The following is a 25,643-nucleotide window of genomic DNA, read 5'->3' on the forward strand; positions in this document are numbered from 1 at the left end:
GCCAGTTGGTAATTATGGTATATTCCTAGTTCTGTCTCATCATTGATGCTGTTGTTTTCTTCTTCTCCATGGCTTACTATGATCTGCTGGCAGTTTTAACATCACATTCCAATGTCTCATTCTACATGTTTATCTCATTGCCTGGGTGCTTCTTGGCCCTATCAGCTGGCTTGCCACTCAACTGATCCGCTTTCTGTTGTTAACAGGAAATGACTTGCCAGTTGAACATTCTACTTTCTCACGTCGAATAAATTTAGCTTTTGAACATGTCTTATGACGTGTGCCACTGATTTAATGCAGAGAAAAAGGTGATGGCCGGCACTTCTATGTGCAATGCCAGTCGTTTCATTTGCTGTCACATCAAAATGCCCAGAGACTTGGATTCTGTCCCATTGTTTCTGTTACTGCTTATTTAGCTGCTTCTGTTGTTTTGGCCTTGGATTTGGTTGAGAGGGAGCTGTGGCGCACCGCACAATGCCAAACTAGAGCTAAGCTTTGTGGGTTTCTGTTTCTTTTCTAATGGATTTCTTTTCGTTTGCATAATTTATAATTTCCATGTTTAGATATCCAGTGAAATTCAGTGAAAATATCGAATTTGCTTTTCTCTATCAAATCCCTACAAAGTTCTTCGCTTTTCGAAGCTGTTGTGAATTTATTTTGCGAAGTTCAGCTCCGTTCTTAATACACAATGAGAGGTATCTTCAGTCTTAGCAATGGAATGGTCCAGTGGAGGTAAGGGCAGGAGTAAGTGTTCTGTATAAGGGACTACCGTGGAATCTGGATTGTAGGATGCAGATGGAATTCTGGAAATACTTTGAATTCCGAAGCAAAGTAATGGAGATTGATTGAGAGATGGCCTGAACTTAGCCCAAAGGATGACATATTAGTAGCAGTGAATCCTCATTTACCACGGAAATGACTATTGACTCTTGAAAGTACAATGCTAATATAGATTTACATGTGCGTGTTTCGTAATTTGGCAAAGAAAGATCTAATGATTGCAGGTGACTTGTGATGGGTTTCGGAAGTGATGAATTATTTAAAATCATTTGAGTCATCCAAAATCATTCGGAACACCATGGGAGGGCAACCATGATATGTTGCTTGTTCTCTCCTTGCAAATACTTTTCATGGCGAAGTGAGGGTTTTTGAACACAACACCTCTTGATTTCACCTTTAGGAATACGATGAAGCTGTGCTAATCAACTATTATCTAGTTAGGTGACTTGAGTTGGCATTGTGGCATCGCCGCATCGTGGTAATATTGCAGATCAAATGCTCTCTCCTAACTCCTAAGCGAACTTTGTTGTTCTTCGGGTCTTCTACTTGAAGAAGGCATAGGCATTCTTTTGCGGGAAGTGAAACTGAAAGTTTCTATTTGCTACATGAGCATTGAGTACATCTACGGTTTCGATCTACCCAGGTAATGCATACTGTTGGTTTCCTCCTTGGGTGTTCTAATTCTATCTGCCGCTTGCTATGTCCTATGTTTGGTAGGTGCAAAAGTTGAACTTGTGGATGAGGTGAACGTTATGGGTGACAGCTTGCTGGGCTTTGCTGTTTTAAGTCATGGTTTCAGTTTCTACTTATGTTGTGAAGGGTAGATGGAAAATGAAGAAATGACAGCGCACAGGGTTGAGGAAGAAACAGAGGACTCGTCCAGGCATGATAGGAGCAAGAACCTTAGCCATTTCAGATAGATTGAAACTCAAAGCCAGTAATGTCTGCTTGTTAGTTGTGCTCGGTAAATGAAGCCTCCAACTTTGTCATTGGTTGATTTCGCACACATTTCAGATAAAATTATGAATCATCGGATCTTCTGGTTTAATGACAATGCTTGATCAATTGTCCATTCCAGAGCATCTAACAACGTCGGCCTGAGCTGTAAACTGGTATTTACCTCTCACCTTCAAGTTCAAGATGCTGAACAAGAAGCCAGTGATTGATAACTTGGCTCTCGATACCTGGATGTAGAGTTCCGGTGCTCGAAAATTCTCTAGTTTTTGTTCTGGCGATGTAAATCTATGACTCGTAGAATGGAGACACCGAGTAAAACATTTGTCGAACACACTGGCTGCTGAAGCAGTTGGGTAGTGCGGACGGGCTGTTGTGTTATTATCATGTGAGTTGACAATTTACATGTGGCTTAGCATTGTCCTCACTTTTAATGTTTATGCAAAGACTTTTATTTGGTTATCTTTTCAGCTTGAGATGATCCGTTCCTTTCATTTCTTCTTCTCCTTTCCTTTGTTGTTTAGGAAAACAGATGCCTTTCATTTCTTCAGAACGGAAAAGAACATTATCCATGACAAAGTGGGAGGTGGGCTCTTATGAGGTTTGGGTCCTTTTCATCTCAGAGATTGAATGGTTTAATTATCTGTCCTTGTCGTATAATAGATACATAAGCTTATGTTGCGGGCAGTGCTGAAAATCCCATTTCTCTTCCCATAATTTTACTGTTGTTCAAAAGTATGTGTGCCTTGCAGTATGCCTGTTACTACTTGAGTTTTGCTGTTGCTCGAAAGTTGGGTGTGCGTAATGCGTATCTACTACTACTGCTACTACACGCACATGAACACAATTGTCATTCTCGAAGCTCTTGACGCCGTTACCTTTCCTCATGGGCTTTTTTCTTTTAGGGTAAATGACACAGATGATCTCTTAATTTTGGCTTAAATACAATGTGGTCCTAGAACTTTAAATTTGTTTAATGTGATTTTGAACTTTTGCCCAATGTGCAATGTCCTATCTGAATTTTTAATTTATTCAATGTAATATCTGGATTTTTGGTACATGTCTAATTTAGTCTCCGGATTGAACGAAAATATTCAATATTGTCCTATTAATTCAAGTTCGGAACAATATTAAACATTTTCAAACAGTCCAGGGGTTGAATTGAACATGTACGAAAAGTTTATGGACCATGTTGAATAAATTAAAAGTTCAGAGACGACATTATATATTAGGCTAAAGTTCATGGCTCATATCGAACAAATTTCGCATGTAGAGACAACATTGCATATTGAATCAAAATTTAAGGACTATTTGTGTTAGTATCCATTTCCTTTATTTGGCCAAATTCCACTTTCATGCTCCATACGTTGGTTTATTGCGACAGACTCCTTGTTGAGACCAACTGGTAAAAAGTCTCATGCTGTGTTGGAGACTCCGTGAGTCGCGACCAGTTAGTTCATCCTACGCCTCCTATGAGAAGTTCTGTTGGACAACAGTGGAATGTTTCAAATCCATGGACACATAAGAACCAAGGTAAATTATTCCCTAAGGAATTCAATTGCATTACTCGTACAATTGAATGTGATGTCGACGAGTTAAAGTAGACGAGCAATTGATGCAATTGACCATATATATCAACTACGCTTTTCAATAGGATGTTGATTCAGGTCAATGTTGATGAGAAAGTGTTTTAGACCGTCGAGAAAAATGGGAATCTTTTAAGTGCATTTGCAGTGATAAAGCTAAGTTATTAACTAAACTAGGTCAATGCTGTGAGTATTGACTAGAACTGCGTAATGGAATATGTTGAAGCGTCAACAATGGAAGAGTAAATGTTAATCATCACATGTAGTCTGATATTGATTGTGAATATTGCCGATGGCAAATGATCAAAAGCTAATGTTGGCCGTGAGAAGTCAATTCAATTAAGCCGATTTTTTTTCATCTATCAATGACAGCCGAGTTGATGTCATTTAAATCAATGCTAGGCGAGTTGAGGAGTGTTTGACGGAGATCAAATTGAACAGAAGGATAAAAAGAGCAGGAACAATTGTTGCTGCCAAGCTCTTAGGATGGAACAATTACCATTACCAAAGGTGTCGACGGAAAGTTATTGCACCAATCTCCTTAAGATAGGACTAGCTATCCGTATCGAATATGCAGCTGAAAATTAATTTGGAGAGCGAGAACGGTTAAGTGAGAAAGGCCGGCCACCTATTTGGGCTTAATTACGAAAAAAACGGTAAATGAACTTGAGCTCGAGCTGGATCTGGAGTTTTGAAAGCTCAAAACTATGTAATTTCATGTACTTTCGTGTTTATTTTGGCATTACTAGCTTTTATTTCTTCAAAAAATAGAAACTAGCTTACGCTCTGTTAGGTTCGCAAGCTTGTCAAGCTGAGTATTGATGAGGTTGGGCTCAACTCAAAAGCTACCCAAGTAGCTCGACTCGAAATTAGATGAACCGATCTTGAGTATTCATTGATTGAGTTCGAGCTATTCATGATTCGCTTGACTCGCCTTTAGATGGATCATTGCATTTTCCGTTGCACAGTGTTACATCTAAGTCACTTGATCTATAGTTGTGATGTATGCAATCCACTTGATCTAAAGTCCGAAGTTGTGAAGGAGTCATAAGCCATGGGGGTTCTCGGAGCAGACCTTTGTGAAGTCGGCTCAAGCTTTGGGAACTGGGCATCGGCGTTGGGTCCCAGGCCTGATCCCTTTAGACTTGGGCCTGCCCTTAATGGACATGGGCTCGAGCCCAACTACTAGACTCGAGTTCGCTGCCAATGACTCGGGATCGAACATTGGATTCCTATGCCCAAGCACAAAGTCTCCAGTTTAAATGTCGAGATCTAGTCATATTTTGGAAAATAATCCTTTATTTTTCAAAGAGGAAATCATTTTCTAAATTTACGCATTGGTTATTCATGAACTAGGAAAAGTTTTATTGACTCAATTGCCCTGGGATGTGGATCACTTAGGAAAATAAGAAAAATGTTTTCTTAAAAGGAAAATCCAGTGAAACAAATGGAGTGGTGTGTTTGTTTGAGTAAAATAATTTTCGATAACTAGGTGCGTTTGTCTTGCAGAAATTGAATGATTCGATTTTTTTTTTCTAAAAATGGTCACTTGTATTGGTTACAAAAATGAATTGAACAAAAAATATTTTTATTGCCCACGAAAATGTTTTGATATAAACTAATCTTGATAACGAGCACATTTGTCATTAACTAATTATTTTAAGAGATACAAGCGACCATTTTTAAGAAAATATTTTCCAAATCATCCATTTTCGCGAAATAAATTGAGATACTTTTTTGGACTTTATTGTGTTTCATTTGCTAAAAATGATTAGTCAATGAAAAACCATTTAGGCTCAAAGAAAATATGCATGCTTAAAGTTGGGAAAAAAATGTTCCTTAACATTGAAAATGGGAAAACATTTCCTAGATAATGATTTCCTTGAAGCATTTTCCTTAATCATAAAGTTTTCCCCAAAGCAAAAACCCTCTTATTTCACTGAAAACTTTGTGATAAACACTCTTGGAAATTATTATTAACAAAAATTATTAATTTTTATTTGTTTGGTGGTTCGGGAAACTCAAATCTAATTATGGAAAGTAGTCGTGATGGTCACTCTAGTGAAATTGACCCAAGGCAGATCCCAAAAATTACTTGAGTTCTTACGTAAATATTTGGCAACAGTTAACCCTATGAGATAAAGTTGTTGGAAATAATACGCATGTACATGTCAAATGATTATATTATAAGCTTTCTCTATCTATCAATTCTCTCTAATTTAAGTTAGAGTTTCTGACCAATCTCAAGCCGATACATATTTGACAAATTCACCACAAACTAATTTTTGGGTCATCAAAAACTTCAAACTAATTTTTGAATAATAAAATCCCAAATTGGTACTCGCGTGACATATCTACCCTCTGTTAGCTTATGTTAAAGTTTACCGTGAAATTATTAAGATGGATGGCATATGGCACTATCTCAGTTGACCTAGCAAAGAGAAAGGTAAATCTATCTATTCACATGTGCTTTTGACAAAGGAAGGATAAGAGTCTTCTGATTATTAGACTCTATGAAGCAAGCTCCACCACTAGTAAAGGTCTGCTCGGATCTCGTAAATCTATCTATTCATCTATGAGATTTCAATGTGGACTTGTCATGTCGACTCGGTCATTGCCATGTGTCATCCGGCATAACAATTTCATGGTAAAATTGACCAAACCGAATGAAAAGGTAAATGTGTTACATGCGTGCCGGTTTGGGATTTCGGGTGACTCAAAAATGAGTCAATATTACATATAATATCAAATTGGTACACATGTGATACTTTGAAAGATTACCTGCACCATCCTACAATCACTTTTAATTTTTGTGGGTCACTTTTCAAAGTATAAACTTAACCTTGTCAACTATTTAAACTTTGAAAGATTATCTGCACCATCCAACAATCACTTTTAATTTTCCTAGTTGAACTATAAGAAATTAGTCAATATTACGTATAATATCTTTTAATTATTTTTATTTGGCAAGGCAACACACAAATTTATTCCAATGAATACAACAAATATATGTTCCACAACTAAGCATAGATAAATTTCTAAGGTGAGACTATTTCAATACTTTTTCTTTTACTAATCCACGCTCAAATAAAAAAAATCGGTTAACATTTGCAATAGTACTCTCTTTCTCACACACACACGCACACCACGTTTAACCAAGTTTCCAAAAAGATTAATTGACTTTATCTATATCACCTTTGTAGTAGAAAACTTTTGATATGTTTGCCAACTTGACATGTGATTTAGTATTAATTCAAAATGTCATTTTGAGAAAACCAAAAAATATGAAATAAAATTTCTTTATTGGATCACGGATTCATTTGTTTGTTGATTCTTTTTTATATTCAAACCAGGGGTGAGCATGGGCCGGGTCCAGACCTAGACCCCGAAACCGACCTCGTTATAACCGGTTCCTAGTTTTTAGAACCGAGAACCGACCCTGTTTGTCTTGGAACCTGTTTTGGAACCGATCTTGTTTTTCGGTCCGGTTTCGGGGTCTACCCGAGAACCTGTTTTCCTTTTTTTTTTTCATCAAAATAATATGAGCATTGATGAAATGAGCAAAAAAAATTATAATACACCAAAAGCAACAATCCAAAAAATAATAATAAATAATAGTATGATTCACCAAAAGCAACAAACCTTGATATAAAAAATAAAAGTTGCAATCCATCAAAAGCAACAATGATCCTCAAGAACGCTGAATTAACATAGTGCAAATCTTTCTATCACATTTCAATTTTCGTTGTACCCATTAAAAAAAACCTGAAATTGTAAGATCCAAATAACATGCTAAAAGACACCACATTTAACGCGCATGAACCAACACTAGAAAAACTCAAACACCACGAGCATAAAACCAAAATCATAGTTATTTGGATACTACATTATGGTGTCTTTTTTTTTTAAGTAACTAAAAACCGGTTCTAAAACCGGTCCGGGTGGGTCTTCACCTAGAACCGGAAACCGGACCGGTTTCAACCGGTTCCCAAAAATTGGAACCATAACCCGGACCGGTTTGAGCGAGAACCGATTCCCGACCCTGTTTTTCGGGTGGGCCGTCCGGGTTCCGGGTAAACCCGGTCCGGTTGCTCACCCCTAATTCAAACTCATATTTCTTCGTAAGAAAAATTTAGAGCGCGTCACAACATTGGAGTAGGAATCCATTTGATTTTGCATTAGCAGCTTGCTCTCTTTATGCCGAAAAATACTTTGGATTCTACCATGGCTGTTCCATTTGTGTTTTGCAAGCCTCTTTTTTTTTTTTTTTGTCAGAATTTTGGCAGCCTTTAAAGAGCGCCAGAACATTTTCTTTTTCTTCCAGCTTTTTTTTCATTCTGCTGATAAGCTAGAACACGGTTTTCCTTTTGCAAAGGAAGAAGCAAGTAAAGTCAGCAAATGCGGATTAATTACATAGCTGCTCCCTCAATCAAATTGGAAGAAATCTTATGGTAAGCAATACATAACAACAACAAAAATCGACTAGAGATGTTCATCAATCATTAAATCACAGAGACTACTCTACACCCGAGAAGCAATCAGTAATCAGTGCTGTAATAAACTTAATGTACAAACAACCTCAAAAATGGGTTTTACCCCCACAACCAAAAAAAAAAAAAAAAAGGAAAGAAAATATTAAGAATATGATGGTCATGGATTGAAAATGAACTTGCCACACTTGCATTTCCAACTCATGGGCTTGTAGTTGGAGCTGTCATCACCTCTTGAGTAGTAGTAGTAGTAGTCCACCCTGAAGACTCTGGAGGTGTTGGCTCTCTTGTCTTGAGGATTTGCAGGCACTTGGATGGCCTCGCAGTGCCCACAGGAGCTGCACTTCCTGTCACATCTCGGTGGTGCTGAGCCTATCTGAATTCTCCTCACACTTGCCTTTGATTCACTCCTTGCCTGTCCCTCAAAAGAAAAGAAGTTATTGTCCCCATACATACCCTCTGAAACCACTCTCGGAGAGAGAGAGAGAGAGAGAGGTAGAGAGGTTTCACTTGGGGATTGCTTACCTTGGAAGAGTCAGTGTGCTTAAGAATGGCTCTACCTGGAAAGGACAAAGACAAAAAAGCACAAAAGAGATGGCGAGAGACAAGAGTGAGAGATTTTTCTTCTTCAAAGTCAAACCAAGGGTAGTAACAAAATGAAGCACATTAGCATAAAAACTATTGGATTTTCAACTTCAGTTTAATGTTTGAACCATTACCTTCAGCTCTGAATTCCAATAGAGAAGAGCCCATCAAGAAGGTGATCAGAATGAAAATGGCAAAAGGAAGAACTCTTTGGCTAGCAATGCAATAAATGCCAGAACCCATTTGAGAGAGAGAGAGAGAGAGAGAGAGAGAGAGAGGAAGAAGAAATTAGCTTTAACCGACTCAAAGAACTGAAGAGAAATAGATAACAAGGAAGGAACAGAGGAAACAGAGGAGTGGCCAAAATTCAAACTTCCAAAAGGCAAACTGAGACAGAACAGAAAAATAAGAAAAGCAGAATGGGAGTTGAAAAGAAAGGACTTTCGCTACAAGAAATCGTCAGGGATTGATTGACACAAATTAATATAAAATCTCCTCCTCCTCCTCCTTCCTTTCTGAATTGATATAACGTGGAAGGACAAATGACAATAGCAGGATGCTAGAAAAGTGGACTCGGATGAGGACCCGGACCCCCTTTACCATATGGAAGCCCTGTCTCGGCATCTTTTTCTGCGCTCCCTTGTCACTTGCAACTAAAAGATGTTCCCAATGATGCCAGGACATACCAAAAAAAAAAAAAAAAATGCCCTTGAAATTACAGGAATCTCTGGTTTTTCTTGTAATTTGGTTTCATTTCAACCCCATCTTTCTCGAAAGTATCTCAATTTACCCCAAATAGTTGCTGCCGACGACAAGTAATGGGATTGGTCGGCAAATGGCTGGAAGATTGCATGTTGTCCAGTCACCCGTCGAGTTTTATTCGTTGGGATTGGTGATTCTCTTCCGATTGTCCTATCCATTCCTGTAATGCTTGCTTGCATTCGTTAATAGAAATAGAACTGCCTTCCTAATCATAACCGATTGACTAGCATAATTTATAATGGACGGATAAACTTTGAAATTGAATCACATCAACCTTGGCATAAAATCGGGGAAAACAAAACAATAGGGAGCAAAGTGAGATGAGAGCTTCAAATCTTGGTGAAGAAGAACGATAAATCCTAATTTAAACGACAGAAGAAAGAGGACCAGTAGTGTTTTCTGTACCCTTTCTTTCTTTTTTTGGATGGAGAAAGGAGGGGAACCAATAGTGATGTTGCAGGGAGAATATGAGAAGAGATGGCAACAACAGATTGAGATTATCGAAACGACAACAAAACCCCAAAAGGCGCAAAAAACCACGAGCTCAGAGACAACAGGAATCCCCCCAAAACGACATCCATATACAGCCGTTGCCGGAACGACGTCCATCTTTTTGAGGGATTGCTCGAAGTGGTTGGTCTGAGCAGACCCAGCGCATCACGCCATGTCCATCCTCTCCATCCCCATCTGTGAAAAATATGGGACGGACGGACGGACGGCCGGCCGGACGGCCACTGTTGGTATCTTCCATCAATCATGACATTGTGATTGCATTGCCATGTGCCGCGCCATTCAGTGTGGTACGTTTACATTGATCAAGCAAAACTTTATTTTCTTTTTCTTTTTCGCTCTTTCCAGTTTGGCCAAACCTTTCTAGAACGAAAGCATATATTTGAATGCGAATATATATTTATACTCCGAAAATTTGAAAAATATTTTCGTTGTTTGAGAACATGTTTAGATATAAGTAGATATCGATAATGAAAACATTTTATTTCAACGATATGTGCGAACAACAAATTATTCATTTTTTAGGAAATAAATGGGGCTTCAATGAGACTAAGACGAGTTTGATCAACTCTTTACTGTCTGTAATGGGAGTGCTACACTTTGAGCGAGAAGGAACAATGAGGGGAAAAAATGGTGGAAATGTTATGAAAAGGGTCATTGACAATGAACCTTGAAGATTCTTACGTTGGACAAAATGAGTCATTTTGTTTTGTCTCGCAAAAGATTAGACATTATTGGAAAATATTCTTGAAAAAAGGGTCATAATTAAGCAAGGTAATTTAATTTTCATGTGGCTTTGTAAAACTTATTACGTAAGCTAGAAATCATATTCTTGTATTTGCCACAAATAATATTTTTTAAACTTATTTTTGACAAAGGGACAGGAGACGCTGATTTGGACCCCAAAGCTCGAGTTTGAGATTATGATGCTTGGAGCCTGAGTGAATTCTGGGCGTATCAATTGGGTACTCGGATCTGGCCCGAGGAGCCTCCATGGGTGCACCGAGGTTCCCAAGTCTGACTGTGGAAGATTGTTGCTCAAAGCTTGACCAACCCTCTAGAGAGTGTGGAGCGGCGACCATGATAGGAAATAGATATTTGATTCTTGACCTTCTCTTATTTTATTTTGCCAAATGCTAACTGAAAATGTATGAAACTTAAATATGTATAGTCAAAATTAGACATGTCAAAATGGATCCAGAACCCATTTAATAACTCACAAGCATTTAAAGAGGTCATGACAAACTCAGCACTAATGGGTCTATTGTGAATCCATTTATAACCCATTTAAGAGGCATGTACCATTTCATTATTAGTGGACTTAACACATTAAGAAACCCAACAATTAAAAAGGATTTTTATAATTTTTTGAATTTTGAGATAAATTTTTCATTTTTTCTTTTACCTCCTATTCCTTTCGGCAGACCCTTGCTGCCACCACGCTAGGGACGCCTGGTGACTCTCATCGGTCAAATGCGAGGGCTAGCCGGCCCCCCCTGCCACCAAGTGAGGGCTTTCTAACCCTCACCGGTAGCATGCAAGGGTTTTGCAGCCCTTGCTTGTGCCGACAAGGGTTGACCAGCGATCCTCCCTAGAATTCGTAAGGAAAAAAAAAGAAAAGAATGAAAGCAAGAAAACAAAAAAAGAAAAAAATTGTAAAAAATTATAAAAAAATAAAAAATTCATTCTTTTTTTTAAAAAAAATGTAAAAGTTGTTCACTAAATTTGTACATCGGATCATTTATGACCCGATCCAAATCCGATCCAATCCATCCGTTTGACAGGTTTAGCAAAAATATACCCCACTTTTTAAACTAGTAAAAAAATGCACCTTTTACTAAATGGAAAAAAATTATTGACAAATTTTTCATCTGCAAGTTGATATGGCTCTTTACGTGAGTAATGGCATTGATGCGTAGAAAAGGCTAGTTCATAAAGTGAAATGACACCATTTATTGTGAATAAAACGATGTGGTTTTTCGAATCTGGAATGACATACTAGTTTATTTCAGCAAGAAAAGAGAGAACAAAAATAAGCAGATCCACTTTTTTTTTTTATCAGAAGGAAATTTTCATTTTACTTAAAAGAAAGGTACATGGCATCAAGACAAAATAAATCACAAAGCGTTACAATCAAGTGTAAATTTGAAAAATAGATCAACATGGTACTAGCTGCAGCAACTTCCACTTTCCACAAGAAAAAATTTGTCGTAACATAGCACACTTAGCGGCCGATCATAGAAACTCACATCATCATCAGTGATGAGCACATGTCAAAATCTTCATTTATAGTAACGATTTTGTCAAAAGCGGTGCAGGCCCAAGTTCAACGTCTCCAACACCATTACCATACAGAGAAAACAACAACACTATTTGTTAAAAAAACACATAAAATGCATTATGAACCCCGGATCTATCTCAAGATCTGAATGGAAGAACTCCCAAATTTAGACATAAATCTAAATTGGAAGAGGAGTTACAAATAGTTACAGTTGATCGAAACACTTTTAGATAAACTCACCGTTGAATGCAATGAGAGAGGAATTTCAAAGACTTGCAGAGCGCTCGAACAACGTCCACGAAATCAGCGAAAATGTCTTGAAGATTTTTAAGATGAAGAGATAAGGAGATAGACAAAGATATAGAGGAAATCCTTACAAAAAAAAAAAAAAAGATATAGAGGAAAAAGGGAGGAGGGAAGAGGGAGGGAGGGAGAGGGAGAGGCAAGGACGTTTTGCAACGGAGGGAGGGGTTTGGCAACTGTGAGGTGAAAAAGCTCTAAAAAAAGACTCTTTCCCCCTCCAATTCTATGATTTTGAGACGAAATTGTTATCATTCGATTCCGTCTTAAAGAGACTCTCTGCCCCTCCTCCTCCTTCTCGATCCATTCCATCTTGTGAGGATAAATAAGTAAAAGTTCGTGCGTTTTCAAAAAAGTGAGAATATTATTGTTTGACAGGTATAAGTTCATGCATTTATAGGATTTGTCCTAAGTATGTATGCTAGAGACCATTACAAGGTAAATCAAAATCGTGCACTTCACTCCTAAAAATTTCGTTTCATGCATTTAAGTCAAAAACTTGTCAGCTTTTGCAATTACCTTCTCAATCATAGACACAAGACACAACTTTTACGACACCACAAAAAAAAAAAAAAAACTATTTTAGATAAAAATAAAAAATAAAAAAATACTCAAAATTGAAAAACAAACCAAAGTTGAAATAAATATACCAAAGATATTTGGATGAAGGATTAGTTGGTGAGGTTGCAAGACGTGCCGCCATTGCCCCCAGTTAGCCAATGAGAGTTAGCGACCCTTGCCAAGCCATCCGCTAACGCGGCAGCCCTCGCCAAGTGTCCCCACCCTCACATGGTGGTGGCGATTAGACCCATGAAATGGATGGGTTGAGTTGGGTATGAGTCCTGTCGAAAATGGTCAACCCAAATTGAGACATTTAACCTGTTTTGACCTAATATAAATCTAACAATCCATACCCGACTCAACCTATATCTTACCATTACTCGACTCATATTGCTTAAACACTTCCATATTTAACTCAATATAGAAAATGTGACATTCTGTATTCCGACTCACTTTCAAAGCTTTGAATGAATGAAATGTCTCATTGATGTGTTTTAGTTAAATCTCGCTCAAAATTGATCTTTCTTGAGAAGACTAACCAAATAAGAATGGCTAGCTAGAAAAATCAAGTACGTATACCTAAGAACTTGATCATAGATCGACTCTTTGGCCATGAAAATTATCGAGAGAATATTTTGGACCATTATAGGCCGATCCTAGAACGATTAAGGAACGATTTGGATACTACCCTACGTTTGGATCACGGGTGATTCTGTTTGACCTTGTACGGGTTCCGAACGTCCCTAAATCATTTTCTAACGATTGTGTCCATCGGGACTAGTGATTGACCCTCGCAATTACATGACAACCAAAGTCGTCATGACTTGAGTAATTCTTAAACGTGATATTAATCATGGGTAGATACGCGTAACTCCTAAAAGCCACCAATTAGTTTGAGATATGCTGAAATTTCAATTAATCAAGATTGATCGCGAATTGGACTTCGAAATTAGGCGCTGGACCTTTAGGGGTTCTAATAATTATATTTTGGACGTTACCTCATCCAGAGTATGGTTATTTCGCGGTTTGCCCTAAATTGTCGGAAAAATGAAATTTAAACTGAAAATGGGAAAGGACCCATTTACCCTTGGAAAATACCTATCAAGCTATTTTGGTCAAAGGGCATTTCGGTCTTTTCCCCCTCATGGCCGAAATTTTGACTAGTCAACTTGGGTAGGAAATTACCAAAACGCCATTCTTGGATTTCAAGAGGAAAATTGAAGTGAATTATTGGTGGACCCCACAAGACTCTCTCTCTTCCTTTTCAAGATCAATTATTCAACCCAAAATATCTTACCCCAAAATATCCTAACCTATTCTAATGAATATTTTCAGCTTCATCTTCATTATTGACCCCATATTCTCTCACTTCACTCACCCTTTCTCTCTCTTCCTCTCACTTGGCCGAACACCCACACCACCGCCACCACCACCGCAGAAACCTCACCGAACCACCACCGGCCACGCCTTGAACCACCGAAGCTCAGCCGCCGCCGCGGGCCACCCGAAACCGCCGGATTTTCGTGGATCAACGCCGGCCGAGAGGGACCGCCAGTGCCGTCATTTGAACCGTGATTTTCTCAACATTTTCACTATAGGTTTTGCTCCATTTTTAAGGTGAGAAAGTTTCTAATCCTTGGTTAGGTAGTTAGGATCCTAATGGATGAAGATTTGAGTAGTTTTGGATAAAAATTTGTTAATGTTGGTTCTTGAATTTTCCTTGGCCGAAAATTTGAGGAGAGAGAAGGTCATGTGGCCTTGATTGATGAGTTCTCCATGATTGAAATCATGTGGCCTAGATTGGATCTTGTGTTATGATGATCGATCGTGTGGCCATAATTATTTGTTGCTTTATCTTGATTAAATTGGGTGGCTACGATTAATTGTTACTTTATGATGCTTTGATCATGTGGTTTAGACTAAATCTTGCCTTAGAATGATTGAATCGTATGGTTTAGATTGATTGTTACTTTATGATGTTTAAATCGTGTGGACTCGATTAATTGTTGCTCTAATATAATTTGATCTTTTGGTCCCGATTAATTGCTACGTTAGTATAGTTTAATCGTGTGGTACATATTAATTATTGCATTAGTATAAATTAATTGTGTGATTCCGATTGACCACTAGCTTTAATGTGATTTAATCGGGTGGTCTCGATTAATTATTTATTCAACGTGAGTGAATCGTGTGGTCCCGATAGAATATTTTTTCAATATAATTAGATCGAGTGGTCTCAATTGAGTGGTTGAGAAAATTAGAAAGATCGTGTGGTCCAAATCATTTATTTGAGAAAATTAGTGAGATCGTGTGGTCTCGATCTGCTAATCAGGAAGTTTAGCAAGATTGTGTGGCTTAGATTGATTGATCGAGAGGTTTTATGTGATCATGTGGTACCGATGGGTTGTCAAGTGATTATTTTCGGTATATGGTCTTTATGAGGAAAAATCGAGCGTGAGTGTGAAATTTTTACCCTGAAGCGTTAATACGCTGGGTTTGTATAGATAAGACCATATTTTACCCCGAGATGTTATTACGCGGGGGTTCGTTTATTATTTTATCCCGAGGCATTAAACGTGAGATACTAACCCGAGGCGTTATTACGCGGGTTATATCGACCCGAGGCGTTATTATGTGGGTTCGGACTATATAATGGCTTGAGGCGTTATTACGCGGGTCCGTCCATATATATTGTAGCCCGATGCGTTAAACGCGAACTTTTGAGTAATGTGGCTTTAGTAAATGCGTAGTGAGTTGGAAGAAAGAATGACGTTTATTTCTTGAAATTATTTTGTGTGTTCTATTGGCTGAGTGAGAATTTGTTGAGAAGTGCTCACTTAGGATGTGTCCGGAGGCACTATTGCCCTAGTCTAGGATTAGGAGCTTTCTTGCTGAGATTCATTCTCACCCCGTCGTGGGTTACCCTTTTTCGGACCCTCCACCTCGACAATGAATAAGCTACCTTAGAGATTTGGGATACCCCAGGACATGGAGACCGTAATCATGGAGTATCCTGTGGGGGAAGACAAAGTGTATTATAGGCATACAACGACTATCCGGGTAGATGTAGGAGAAACTTTTAGGAAGCCCCGTACTTATTTGGCGTGGACGTACCGATATGAGGATATGCTAGTAAGACCGTTGAAGGGTTTTGATATTCCTTATGATGGAGTTAGGGAATGGGACCCCACTTTGGCTGCTCCTCCCGACGGTGTGGTGACGAACCCAAACATCGGTCTTGAGGATTCGAAGTCGGACCCGAAGGTTTTGGAACTAGAGGAAGACGTGGAGGTCGTGGAGCCATTAGATGTGGAGCTGCCATCCGAGACCGATGAGGAGGAGGAGCTGGAAACTTCTTCAGAGGATAGTGAGGACGAGGCTTAGGATAGTTGCCCCTCCGACTTTTTGGGAGTACTTTTCTGAGATAGGAGTTAGGCTTCGACCACTTGATCCCTTTTTGTTGTAGGTGGTCATAGGCTTGTTCAGTGGCCTCTGAAGCCTTGAGTTTGGCTTTGTAATAGATATGCGTATATGTATATAAGTTTTTCTTTTACCATCCCAAGTCATCGTATTGTTATTTGTTTTTGTGCGGGGTTTGGTTTCCGCTTCCGCATGTGCTTATCGTTCATGTTTAGTTCGAATTTCGCTGGCCATTGGATCCTGGAGAACCGTACTTAAGCATGGCCAAGGGGGTTGTTGGTGTGCTCGTAGGGTTCGGGACGTGACAAAAAAACTTGTTTATTATAAATTTCTCTCTCTCTCTCTCTCTCTCTCTCTCTCTCTCTCTCTCTCTCTCTCTATATATATATATATATATATATATATATTGCTAGAACACTATGGACAATTTTTTAAAATTTTAAAAAAGCTGAATTTTTTATTTTCCTTTTTTCTTCTAAGTCTAGCTAGGGCTATGAAGCGCTCGCCTAGTGGCCATCTAGGTGAGGGCCATGAACCTCGCTCGCTACCGAGGAGGGCTAGGTGAGGGTCAGCAGGCCCTCCCGGGATTCATAGAAAAAATAAGGAAAAGAAAGAAAACTAAAATAAAATAAAAAATAAAAAATAAAAAAATTTAAAAACAACTTATTTAAGATCCATTTAAGCATTTATGACACAATGAAGACCCATTTTAGGTAAGTCATTATGACTCACTTAAGCTTATCTTTAAATTTAAGGCAACACATTTATGATCTACATCACCGTATATTGATTAAAATATGTTTCCATTTAAGCATTTATGACCCGGTTAAGACTCATTAAATTGTTAGGTAAGTCATTATGACTAACTTAAGCTTATCTTTAAATTTAAGGCAACACATCTATGATCTACATCATTGCATATTGATTAAAATGTGGGTCCTAAACTCATTTTGCCACATCTAACGATCTAATGCAAGCAAGGTGCTTACCTTCTTCAGTAGGTGACCCTCACTAGCATATGGGGAGCGATAGTAGCTCCGTTGCTAGCACTTGTCCCTCGTATTCATAAAATATTTTGTACAATCAATTTAATTTATTTATTACTAATCTTATTTTGTCAATTATTTTAGTTGTCATTTTTAATTTAACAGCTACTAGGACTAAAACAAAGCCATGTGGCATTTTCCATCCACAGAGTTAAGCAGCCACTACTGGTATTTCATAGTAGCAAGTTTTAAGACTTAAATACACAACGTACAACTTTTGAGGACTCAAATATACGACATTGCGCGTAATTATCTCATTTGTACTATTTGATGGCTATATCTAGGATCAGGTCCTTAGTTGACCATCTTTTCTTTCATCAAGTTTTAGGATTTATGATGTACTTATTGTATGCAAGCTCTAATGCTGTTAAGAGAATTAGAAGGGCTTGTGCAGCGACAAGCGCAATAATGGGCCATCTTTCTTGCTTTATACCTGGCTCGCAAGTCCAACTTTTAAAATGATTTGCAATTCTAAAGTAGGCATTTTGTGGTCAAATGCAAAAAATTTTAAAAGAGGGAAATATCTATCTATTCCATCTATCATATATAGTTAACAATACAGCTATCTTTCATTGTAGTGGCACGACACTTAATTTTACTTCTGTGGTTGCAATGTGGCAAGAAACGAGGCACAGTTTTGCTGCATAGTTGATACTCAACTAATGAACTTTACCTCTTTAATTTGTCATTCCTGAAATTATATTATATATGTAGGCTCCATTTGTTTCAAGGAAAATATATGATTTGGAATATATTTTTCTTTTATAAAAATAACGGCTTATTTTTCTTAAAATAATATAAGAATAAAAGATATTTTCATTATCGACTACAATTGTTATCTCAATATTTTGTGAATGATGAAATTTTTCATCATTTTTATTATAATATTTGTTAAATATTTATCTTCCGTGGAAAAAATGAAGCCATAGTTCTGGTGGCACCTGAATTTTTCGGCTTGAAGGTTGTCTTTTATATTTTAAAAATTGATGGATTAGATAATTAGTTTGACTCCCAAGCAAAAAGAAAAACTTATACCGTGATGCTCCTATGATGTCCTCGACCGGACCCCTGTGCCCGTAATAGGAAACTTAAGCTCCTTTAGGGCTCTCGGTCTCTTGAATCCCTCCAAGAGCACTACGGCTTTGCGCCATTTATAAATCGAGACCGTATGAGGATCGTAAAGTTGCGACGTTGCGGGGGAGGACATGTGGTGTCCCAGGTACACCATCCTCAAAATCGACCCTTAATTATTTTCACTCTTATCAATGAGTTGCATGCGGAAGCGATTTCATTTTAAGCTTTCAATTAGTTAAAAATCTAGGGGAAACATTTATGAGTAATAATATGCTTCATCTATCCATATCTTTACATGAAACTATATCGATCGACAACATATATATGCATCATAACATGGCTCTATTTAGGTTCTCTACTTCGGGATGGTAAAATGTCCCAAAAAGTTGCCTTTGGCTTCCAAAAACTCCTCCATGTAGATCGATTGCCTAGGGTACACGCCATCCATCTTCATGCTATACTTTTTCTCAATCAAAAGAGCTTCATCTTCGCTTTTCTTTTTAATCTGTATGTGGTAACCCTCGTTCACCCATACGGTAGTCACATAGCGTCTAAAAGTTACTTATTATTTCACAGCCACTACATAAATACAATAAACTTCTACGAATATAATACTACCAAAATGAGGAGGGGGATTTACCATTACCTACAAATCTAAAAAGATAAGGAGTGAGATACAACTGTCTCGATAAGTGAATATCTAAACCAAATATAAGAAGCAAGCTAGAGATACAATTCATAATGCAAGCAATCATATCATATACGAATCGTTTCTAATTCCTTTTTATATATGCATAACATCTCCACTTTTCATATCATATTGCACACTTTTTAAGGCTTTCTCACCCTTGCGGATGTGGCGTGTACACATATCTTATCATATCATGTCATGTGGATCCACCTTTTTTATATATGAGCGAGGCCTTCTCATCCTTGCGAATGAGGCATATAACATATCATATCATATAATCTTACCACCAAAGGTAGCAAGACCAAGAAGAACATGCATCACAATAATCCAAGGTTCAAGAGGTGGCCTCCACGTGACACGCGTCATCGTGTAGCACTTAGTCCTTAACCAACATATCATAAACTTTTCAAGCAAGCATTAGAATATCTAAAGTTTTACGGCCTAGATAAGGGTTAGATATCACTTACCTCTAATAGATGACCATAAAACAAAAAGATTGGCCAACTATATCGTGGTTGGCGTGGTGTCTCCGGTGGTGGTTTGGTGATGGCAGCTTGGGGTGGTGCTTGGTGGCCGAAAAATGAGGCAGTGAGAAAGAGAGTGTTTGGCTAGAGAGAGGGAGAGGGAGATAGGTGATGACCTAAACTCTAAGGGCACTGGTTCTATTCAAAACCTTTCTTGACTTGCTCCGCAAGTCGGATTTATCCTTATATACTTTTCACATGGCATCACCTCATTGAAGTCTTCCCTTGGCTTATTCTCCAAGCTAAAATTCGACATTTTCATTTTATTTGCTTGACTTGTTCTCTAAGTCATATTTGTCTTTTTATGCTAACTTGTTCTCCAAATTTTACTATGTGTCATCTTTTTATTATGCCACTTAAGACAATTTAGACTATAGAAACTTCTCCCTAACTCACGCCCATTATAGGGTATTTTTCATTATTTTTATATTTATTTTTCTTATTTATATCTATTAATTATAGTAATATTGATTTCTTTTATATTTTCTAAAAATAGTATTGGCATAGAATATTCTAGATATACCATTTGATTTTGCCACATGGCTAATCTAAGTTATCTAAAGATCCTAGGTTACTTTTTCTAATTCAATTTTGTCTTTTATGCTTGGCTTGTTCCTCAAGCCAAAAATTATATTATATTTATATTTTATTTATCTTATATTTTTGACTTGTTTCCCAAGTCGAATTCGTTTTATGCTATTTCCATGTGTCGTCCTCTTATTCCAACTTGCTTTCTAAGCCTATTTTGTCTTTATATGCTAACTTGCTCTCCAGGCCAATTGTATTTTTATTTTATTTAATTCCCTTGAGAATATTCTAGATGCCATTTCTTATTCTCCAAGCCAATATTTTACATTTAATTTAATTTATAATAATTTAGATGCCACGTGTCTTATTTTTAAATTGTCCATTTAGCTATCCTATAATCCTATAACATTTAGCTCCTATTGATGACATATTTTTATAATTGAATTTCTCATCTCTTTTTCTCTATAGATTATACACCTATTATACATCAAAAGACCATTTCTTTTATTTCATTTTACATTTAAAATAGAGATTTAATATGTAAATCTCAGTACTCCTTGATGTCACCCAATCGAGGGTGTTCTAGGTTCCCATTTCTATTCTATAAACGCCAAGCATAACTAATGCTAATGGCAATTTGGGCATTCTATTTAAATGGGTAAAGTTGTCTAACATTCAACCTGTTATTCATTACTCTAAGATTTCAGAGGTGTAGCATACCAAGCTTTCAAGATATCTATGCAATTCTCTGCTTTAGGCGCCTAACAAACTAAAGGTCGGGCTATCTATTTTGCCGAATAAAATTGGCTCACGTGTAATCACGTCTAGAGGCGCCGCCCAAACCACGGTTTGACGAGCTTCAGCACGTATCTGGTTGCCTATTGAGTCGAGAGCCACCTAAATTTTATCTCGGTTTAGGGTTGGAATCACCCGTTCCTAAACCGATAACATAATCGAACACTATCGAGCTTCCATCTCATGACCAATTCAAATTGATGCGGGATTGGTTCATCTCGATCCGTAGTCCTCCGGGAGAACATCACATAGTCCGGGATGGCCAATCCTTGACTAGTGTATGGTTGGTACAAGGTTCTGATATAAATAGACCTTCGTCGAACCCATGGCTAGTTTAGTTGTCGACCGTTGTCACCTGGCAAATCATCCCACGGATCAATCCACGGTCAACTTCAAGGTGATCCTATGATCATTTCACAGCTAGGCGAGGTCGATCATGATCGATCCATGTTTGATTTAAGGTCGCCACACGGTCGACCCTCAATCAATAACATAGTCGATTGGTCTACCGAGCCATGATCCATATCACAGGCAATTCTTTATTCCGTGGTGGCTATCTCAACCCCCGGCGGCTATTTGTAATTAGTCCGAACCCAAGCTTGAACTGGCTCTAAGTTTTGGGGTGTCACAACTCTCCCTCCTTATAAAATTTCGTCCTTGAAATTTAAAACATACTTGGTAGTTGGAATAAGTGAGGGTATTGGCTTCTAATAGATTCTTCGCTCTCCCAAGTCACTTCTTCTATCCCGTGATACTGCCATAGAACTTTGACAAGGGGAATCGTCTTATTACGTAGGACTTGCTCCTTTTTTTCTATGATCCGCATAGGCTTTTCAACATATACTTGTTCGTCATCAATATTTATTGTCTCGTAATTGATAACATGTGACGGATCGGGTTCATATTTTCTTAACATCGAGACGTGAAATACGTCATGGATGTTAGCAAGTCATGGCGGTAAAGCTAACCTATATGCCAATTCCCTGATCCTCCCTAGGATCTCAAATGGCCCGACGTACCTTGGACTTAACTTTCCTTTATTCTCGAAACGGGATACGCCTTTCATAGGCGATACTTTTAGAAACACGAAATCGCTGACTTGAAACTCTAATGGTTTCCTTCATCTATCGGCATAACTTTTCTGTCTATTTTGTGTTGTACGAAGGTGATTTCTTATAGCCTGTAGGTTCCCTATAGTCATCTATACTTTCTCTAGATCCGTGAGCTTTCTTTCTCTTGTTTCATCCCAACAAACGGAGTTCTCGCAAGCTTTACCATATAATGCCTCAAATGGAGCCATCCCAATACTTTGCTGGTAACTATTGTTATAAGCAAATTCTTCCAAATGAAGATGCTTGACCCAACTCCCTTTGAAATCAATAGCATAAGCTCGTAACATATCCTCTAACGTCTATATAGTTCTTTCTGTCTGACTATTGCTTTGAGGATGGTAAGCCATGCTAAATTGGAGTTTAGTTCCCAGAGCTGTTTGGAGACTCCACCAGAATTTAGCGGTAAATCTAGGGTCACGATCCGATGTCATCGTAACAGGTACTCCATGTAAACGAACGATCTGTTTGACATATAGATTGGCCAACTTTTCCAAAGAGTAATTCTTTCAAACCGATAGGAAATGGGCAGACTTTGTTAGCCTATCGACTATCATCCATATCGAATCATTTCCATTTTGAGTCCTTGGTAACCTCGAAACAAAATCTATGGTAATATGTTCGCATTTCCACTCCGATATTTTTAATGGATTTAATAAACCTCCAGGCTTGCAATGCTAAGCCTTTACTTGTTGGAAGTCAAGCATTTAGCCACGTACCTTGCTATATCAGCTTTCATACCACTTCACCAATACTTCTTATGAAGGTTATGATATATTTTCGTACTTTCGGGTTGGATACTATAATGACTACGATGAGCTTGAGACAATATCTCGTCCTTGAGTTTCTCATCGTTAGGAACACATATTCTCTCTCGGAACATTAATGTACCATTGTTGGTTATCCGGAAGTTAGGTTCATTCCCTTCCTCAACTTTGCTCCGAGTTTTTAATAATTATGTATCCATCTTTTGCAACGCTTGGATTCTCTGTCGTATTTCCGGTTCGATTCGTAAAGTAGTGAATAATCCACATAACTCTCCTACTTTGAATTTTAAATTTAGAGTCTCGAGCTTCCACAAGCATATTCCACTCTTTAATCATTAATGTGGTAATGGCGGAATTATGATTTAGAGCATCAACGACTTTATTCGCCTTTCCAGGCCGATAAATAATGTCACGATCGTAGTCCTTGAGTAGTTTCATCCACCTTCGTTGCTACATATTCAATTCCTTTTGAGAAAATAGATATTTGAGACTCCGATGGTCCACATAAATTTTAAACTTCTCTCCATAAAGGTAGTGCCACCATATCTTTAAGGCGAAAACAATTGCCGCAAGTTTCAAATCATGCACCGGATAATTAAGCTCATAAGGCTTAAGTTGTCTTGATGTATAGGCTATTACTTTGTTATGTTGCATTAGGACGCAACCTAGTCCCTTATGCGATGCATCACTATAGACAACAAATCCGCCCAATCCGGATGGTATCGCTAGAATAGGAGCGGTTGTTAGCTTTTCCTTGAGCTCTTAAAAACTCCGCTCATATTTTTCCGTCCATTCAAACTTAACATTCTTCTTTGTGAGCCTTATTAACAGAGCATCAATACTCGAGAACTTTTTGACAAACCTCATGTAATACCACGCCAGGCCAAGAAAACTACGAATTTTCGTAATCGTCGTAGGCCTTGGCCAATTCACCACCGCTTCTATTTTGGCTGAGTCTACTAAGATACCTTCACCTGAAACTATATGACCCAAGAACACTACTTGGTCCAACCGGAATTTGCACTTACTAAATCTGGCGAAGAGTTTATTCTCTCAAAGGGTTTGCAACGTCCTTCTTAAGTGTTGTGTGTGCTCCTCTTTATTCCTTGTGTACACCAATATGTCATCTATAAAAACGATGATGATTGATCCAGAAACGACTTAAACACCCTATTCATCAAGTCGATAAAAGATGCAGGTGCATTTGTTAATCCAAATGGCATTACTGTGAATTCGTAATGCCCATATTGGGTCCCAAAAGTCGTCTTTGGAATGTCCTCTTTCTTGATTCTTAGATGATGGTACCCCGGCCTTAAATCTATCTTGGAGAACACCGATGCACCTTGGAGTTGATCGCACAAATCATCGATCATTGGCAATTAATACTTATTCGGGACAGTTACTTGATTCAATTGCCGATAATCTATACATTGTGGTAAAGATCTATCTTTTTCTTTACGAACAAGACTGGTGCTCCCCAAGGCGAGGTACTTGGTCTAATAAAACCTTTATTAAGCGGTTCTTGTAACTGCACCTTTAATTCCTTTAGTTTCGATTGAGCCATCCGGTAAGGAACTTTGGAAATCGGCTCCGTACCAGGGATTAATTCAATCGTGAATTCGATTTTCCTTGCCGGAGGTAGTCCCGGTAAATCCTTTGGAAAACATCGGGAAATTTCTTAACAACCTGAATATCCTTTAACCTAGGTTCGTCTTGCCACCGATCTTCTACAGTAGCTAAATACCCTTGACATCCATCACCGAGAATTCTACTGCTTCTACCGCCGAAATTATAAGGTTCGAACACACTCCCACCATTTCCAATAAACTCATATCCAAATGATCCCGGTGGATTAGGATATATTACCCTTTGATAACAATCCACATTGGCCCGCTATTGGCAAAGCCAATCCATTCCTATTATAACATCAAAGTCATGCATATCTAGGACTACTAAATTTATCCTTCCCTTATATCCTCCTATGTTGATTCTACATGCCTCACATGACAACGAGGATATCATTTCCTTTTTAAGAGGTGTCGACACACTTAAGGGCACCTCTAATGGCTTAACTTCTATTCCAAACAGATTCACAAAACCCTAGCTATAAAAGAATGAGTAGCTCCGGCATCGAACAATACATAAGCTAGGCAACCATTAATAAGAACCGTTCTCGTGACGATGGTCTTAGAATTTTCTGCTTCTTGTGTGTTTGTATAAGTTCGTCCTTGTGCTGGTGGTCATTGTGCATTCCCTTATTGACCGATCTGCTGAGTTTGTTGTCTATTCTGCAGTTGGGGTTGTTTTTGTGGACAATCCCTCATCCGATAGCCTTGTTATCCACATCGAAAACATGCCTCAGTCATCATTCGGCAAGGAGCATTACCATGCTATCTCCCACAATGTTGACATAGTTTCGTTTGATTACCACCTAGCACTCTCCTCTTTTTATTTGGGACAAATGGTCTTTTACCCTTAAACCTTTTATTACGATTCATCTTCCGAGGAGGAGTACACTTCTGAATTGACTGATGAATGCTCCATAGCATACCACTCTATCATCTAAGCCCTTGCATATAGCTCTTTCTAATCCCGAAGGTTTAACAGTACTAATTGATCTCGAATGCCAGGTTGCAACCCTTTCGGGGACCGTTTGGTCTTGACTACTGGTTTCTCTACCAGTTTAGGTTTGTACCCGGACAACTCAGCAAATTTCGCTTCGTATTGGTCTACCGTCTTATTATCCTATTGCAACCGCATAAACTCTATGATCCTTCTATTATGTACACTTTTCGAGAAATATTTCTCATAAAAGGCCTTAACAAAGGCACCCCATGTTACTTCAGCACCCATGAAAAACATTGCTCCTTTTGTAGCCCT

The 25,643-nt window shown here is 38.2% G+C and overlaps 1 protein-coding gene across 1 annotated transcript; it reads right to left on the reverse strand.

Moving 5' to 3' along the window:
- Window positions 1-7,733: 7,733 nt before the first annotated feature.
- Window positions 7,734-8,662, reverse strand: LOC115739439 (EPIDERMAL PATTERNING FACTOR-like protein 2). Its single transcript, XM_030672538.2, has 3 exons — window positions 8,530-8,662; window positions 8,336-8,370; window positions 7,734-8,231 (listed from the first exon to the last, which is right to left on the reverse strand). Exons 1-3 carry the CDS (start codon window positions 8,636-8,638, stop codon window positions 7,971-7,973), a joined length of 405 nt encoding a protein of 134 aa, XP_030528398.1. The 5' UTR covers window positions 8,639-8,662; the 3' UTR covers window positions 7,734-7,970.
- Window positions 8,663-25,643: the final 16,981 nt, after the last annotated feature.

The sequence above is a fragment of the Rhodamnia argentea genome, chromosome 11 (assembly GCF_020921035.1).
Source record: "Rhodamnia argentea isolate NSW1041297 chromosome 11, ASM2092103v1, whole genome shotgun sequence".
Lineage (NCBI taxonomy): Eukaryota > Viridiplantae > Streptophyta > Magnoliopsida > Myrtales > Myrtaceae > Rhodamnia > Rhodamnia argentea.

Bases quoted from the DNA above. Each gene is read 5' to 3' on its own strand.
- LOC115739439 (XM_030672538.2), bottom strand. From the start codon at position 8,638: ATGGGTTCTGGCATTTATTGCATTGCTAGCCAAAGAGTTCTTCCTTTT. The intron at 8,371-8,529 runs GTAATGGTTCAA...TGTCCTTTCCAG, and splicing joins ATTGGAATTCAGAGCTGAAG to GTAGAGCCATTCTTAAGCAC. The intron at 8,232-8,335 runs GTAAGCAATCCC...TTTTCTTTTGAG, and splicing joins AGCACACTGACTCTTCCAAG to GGACAGGCAAGGAGTGAATC.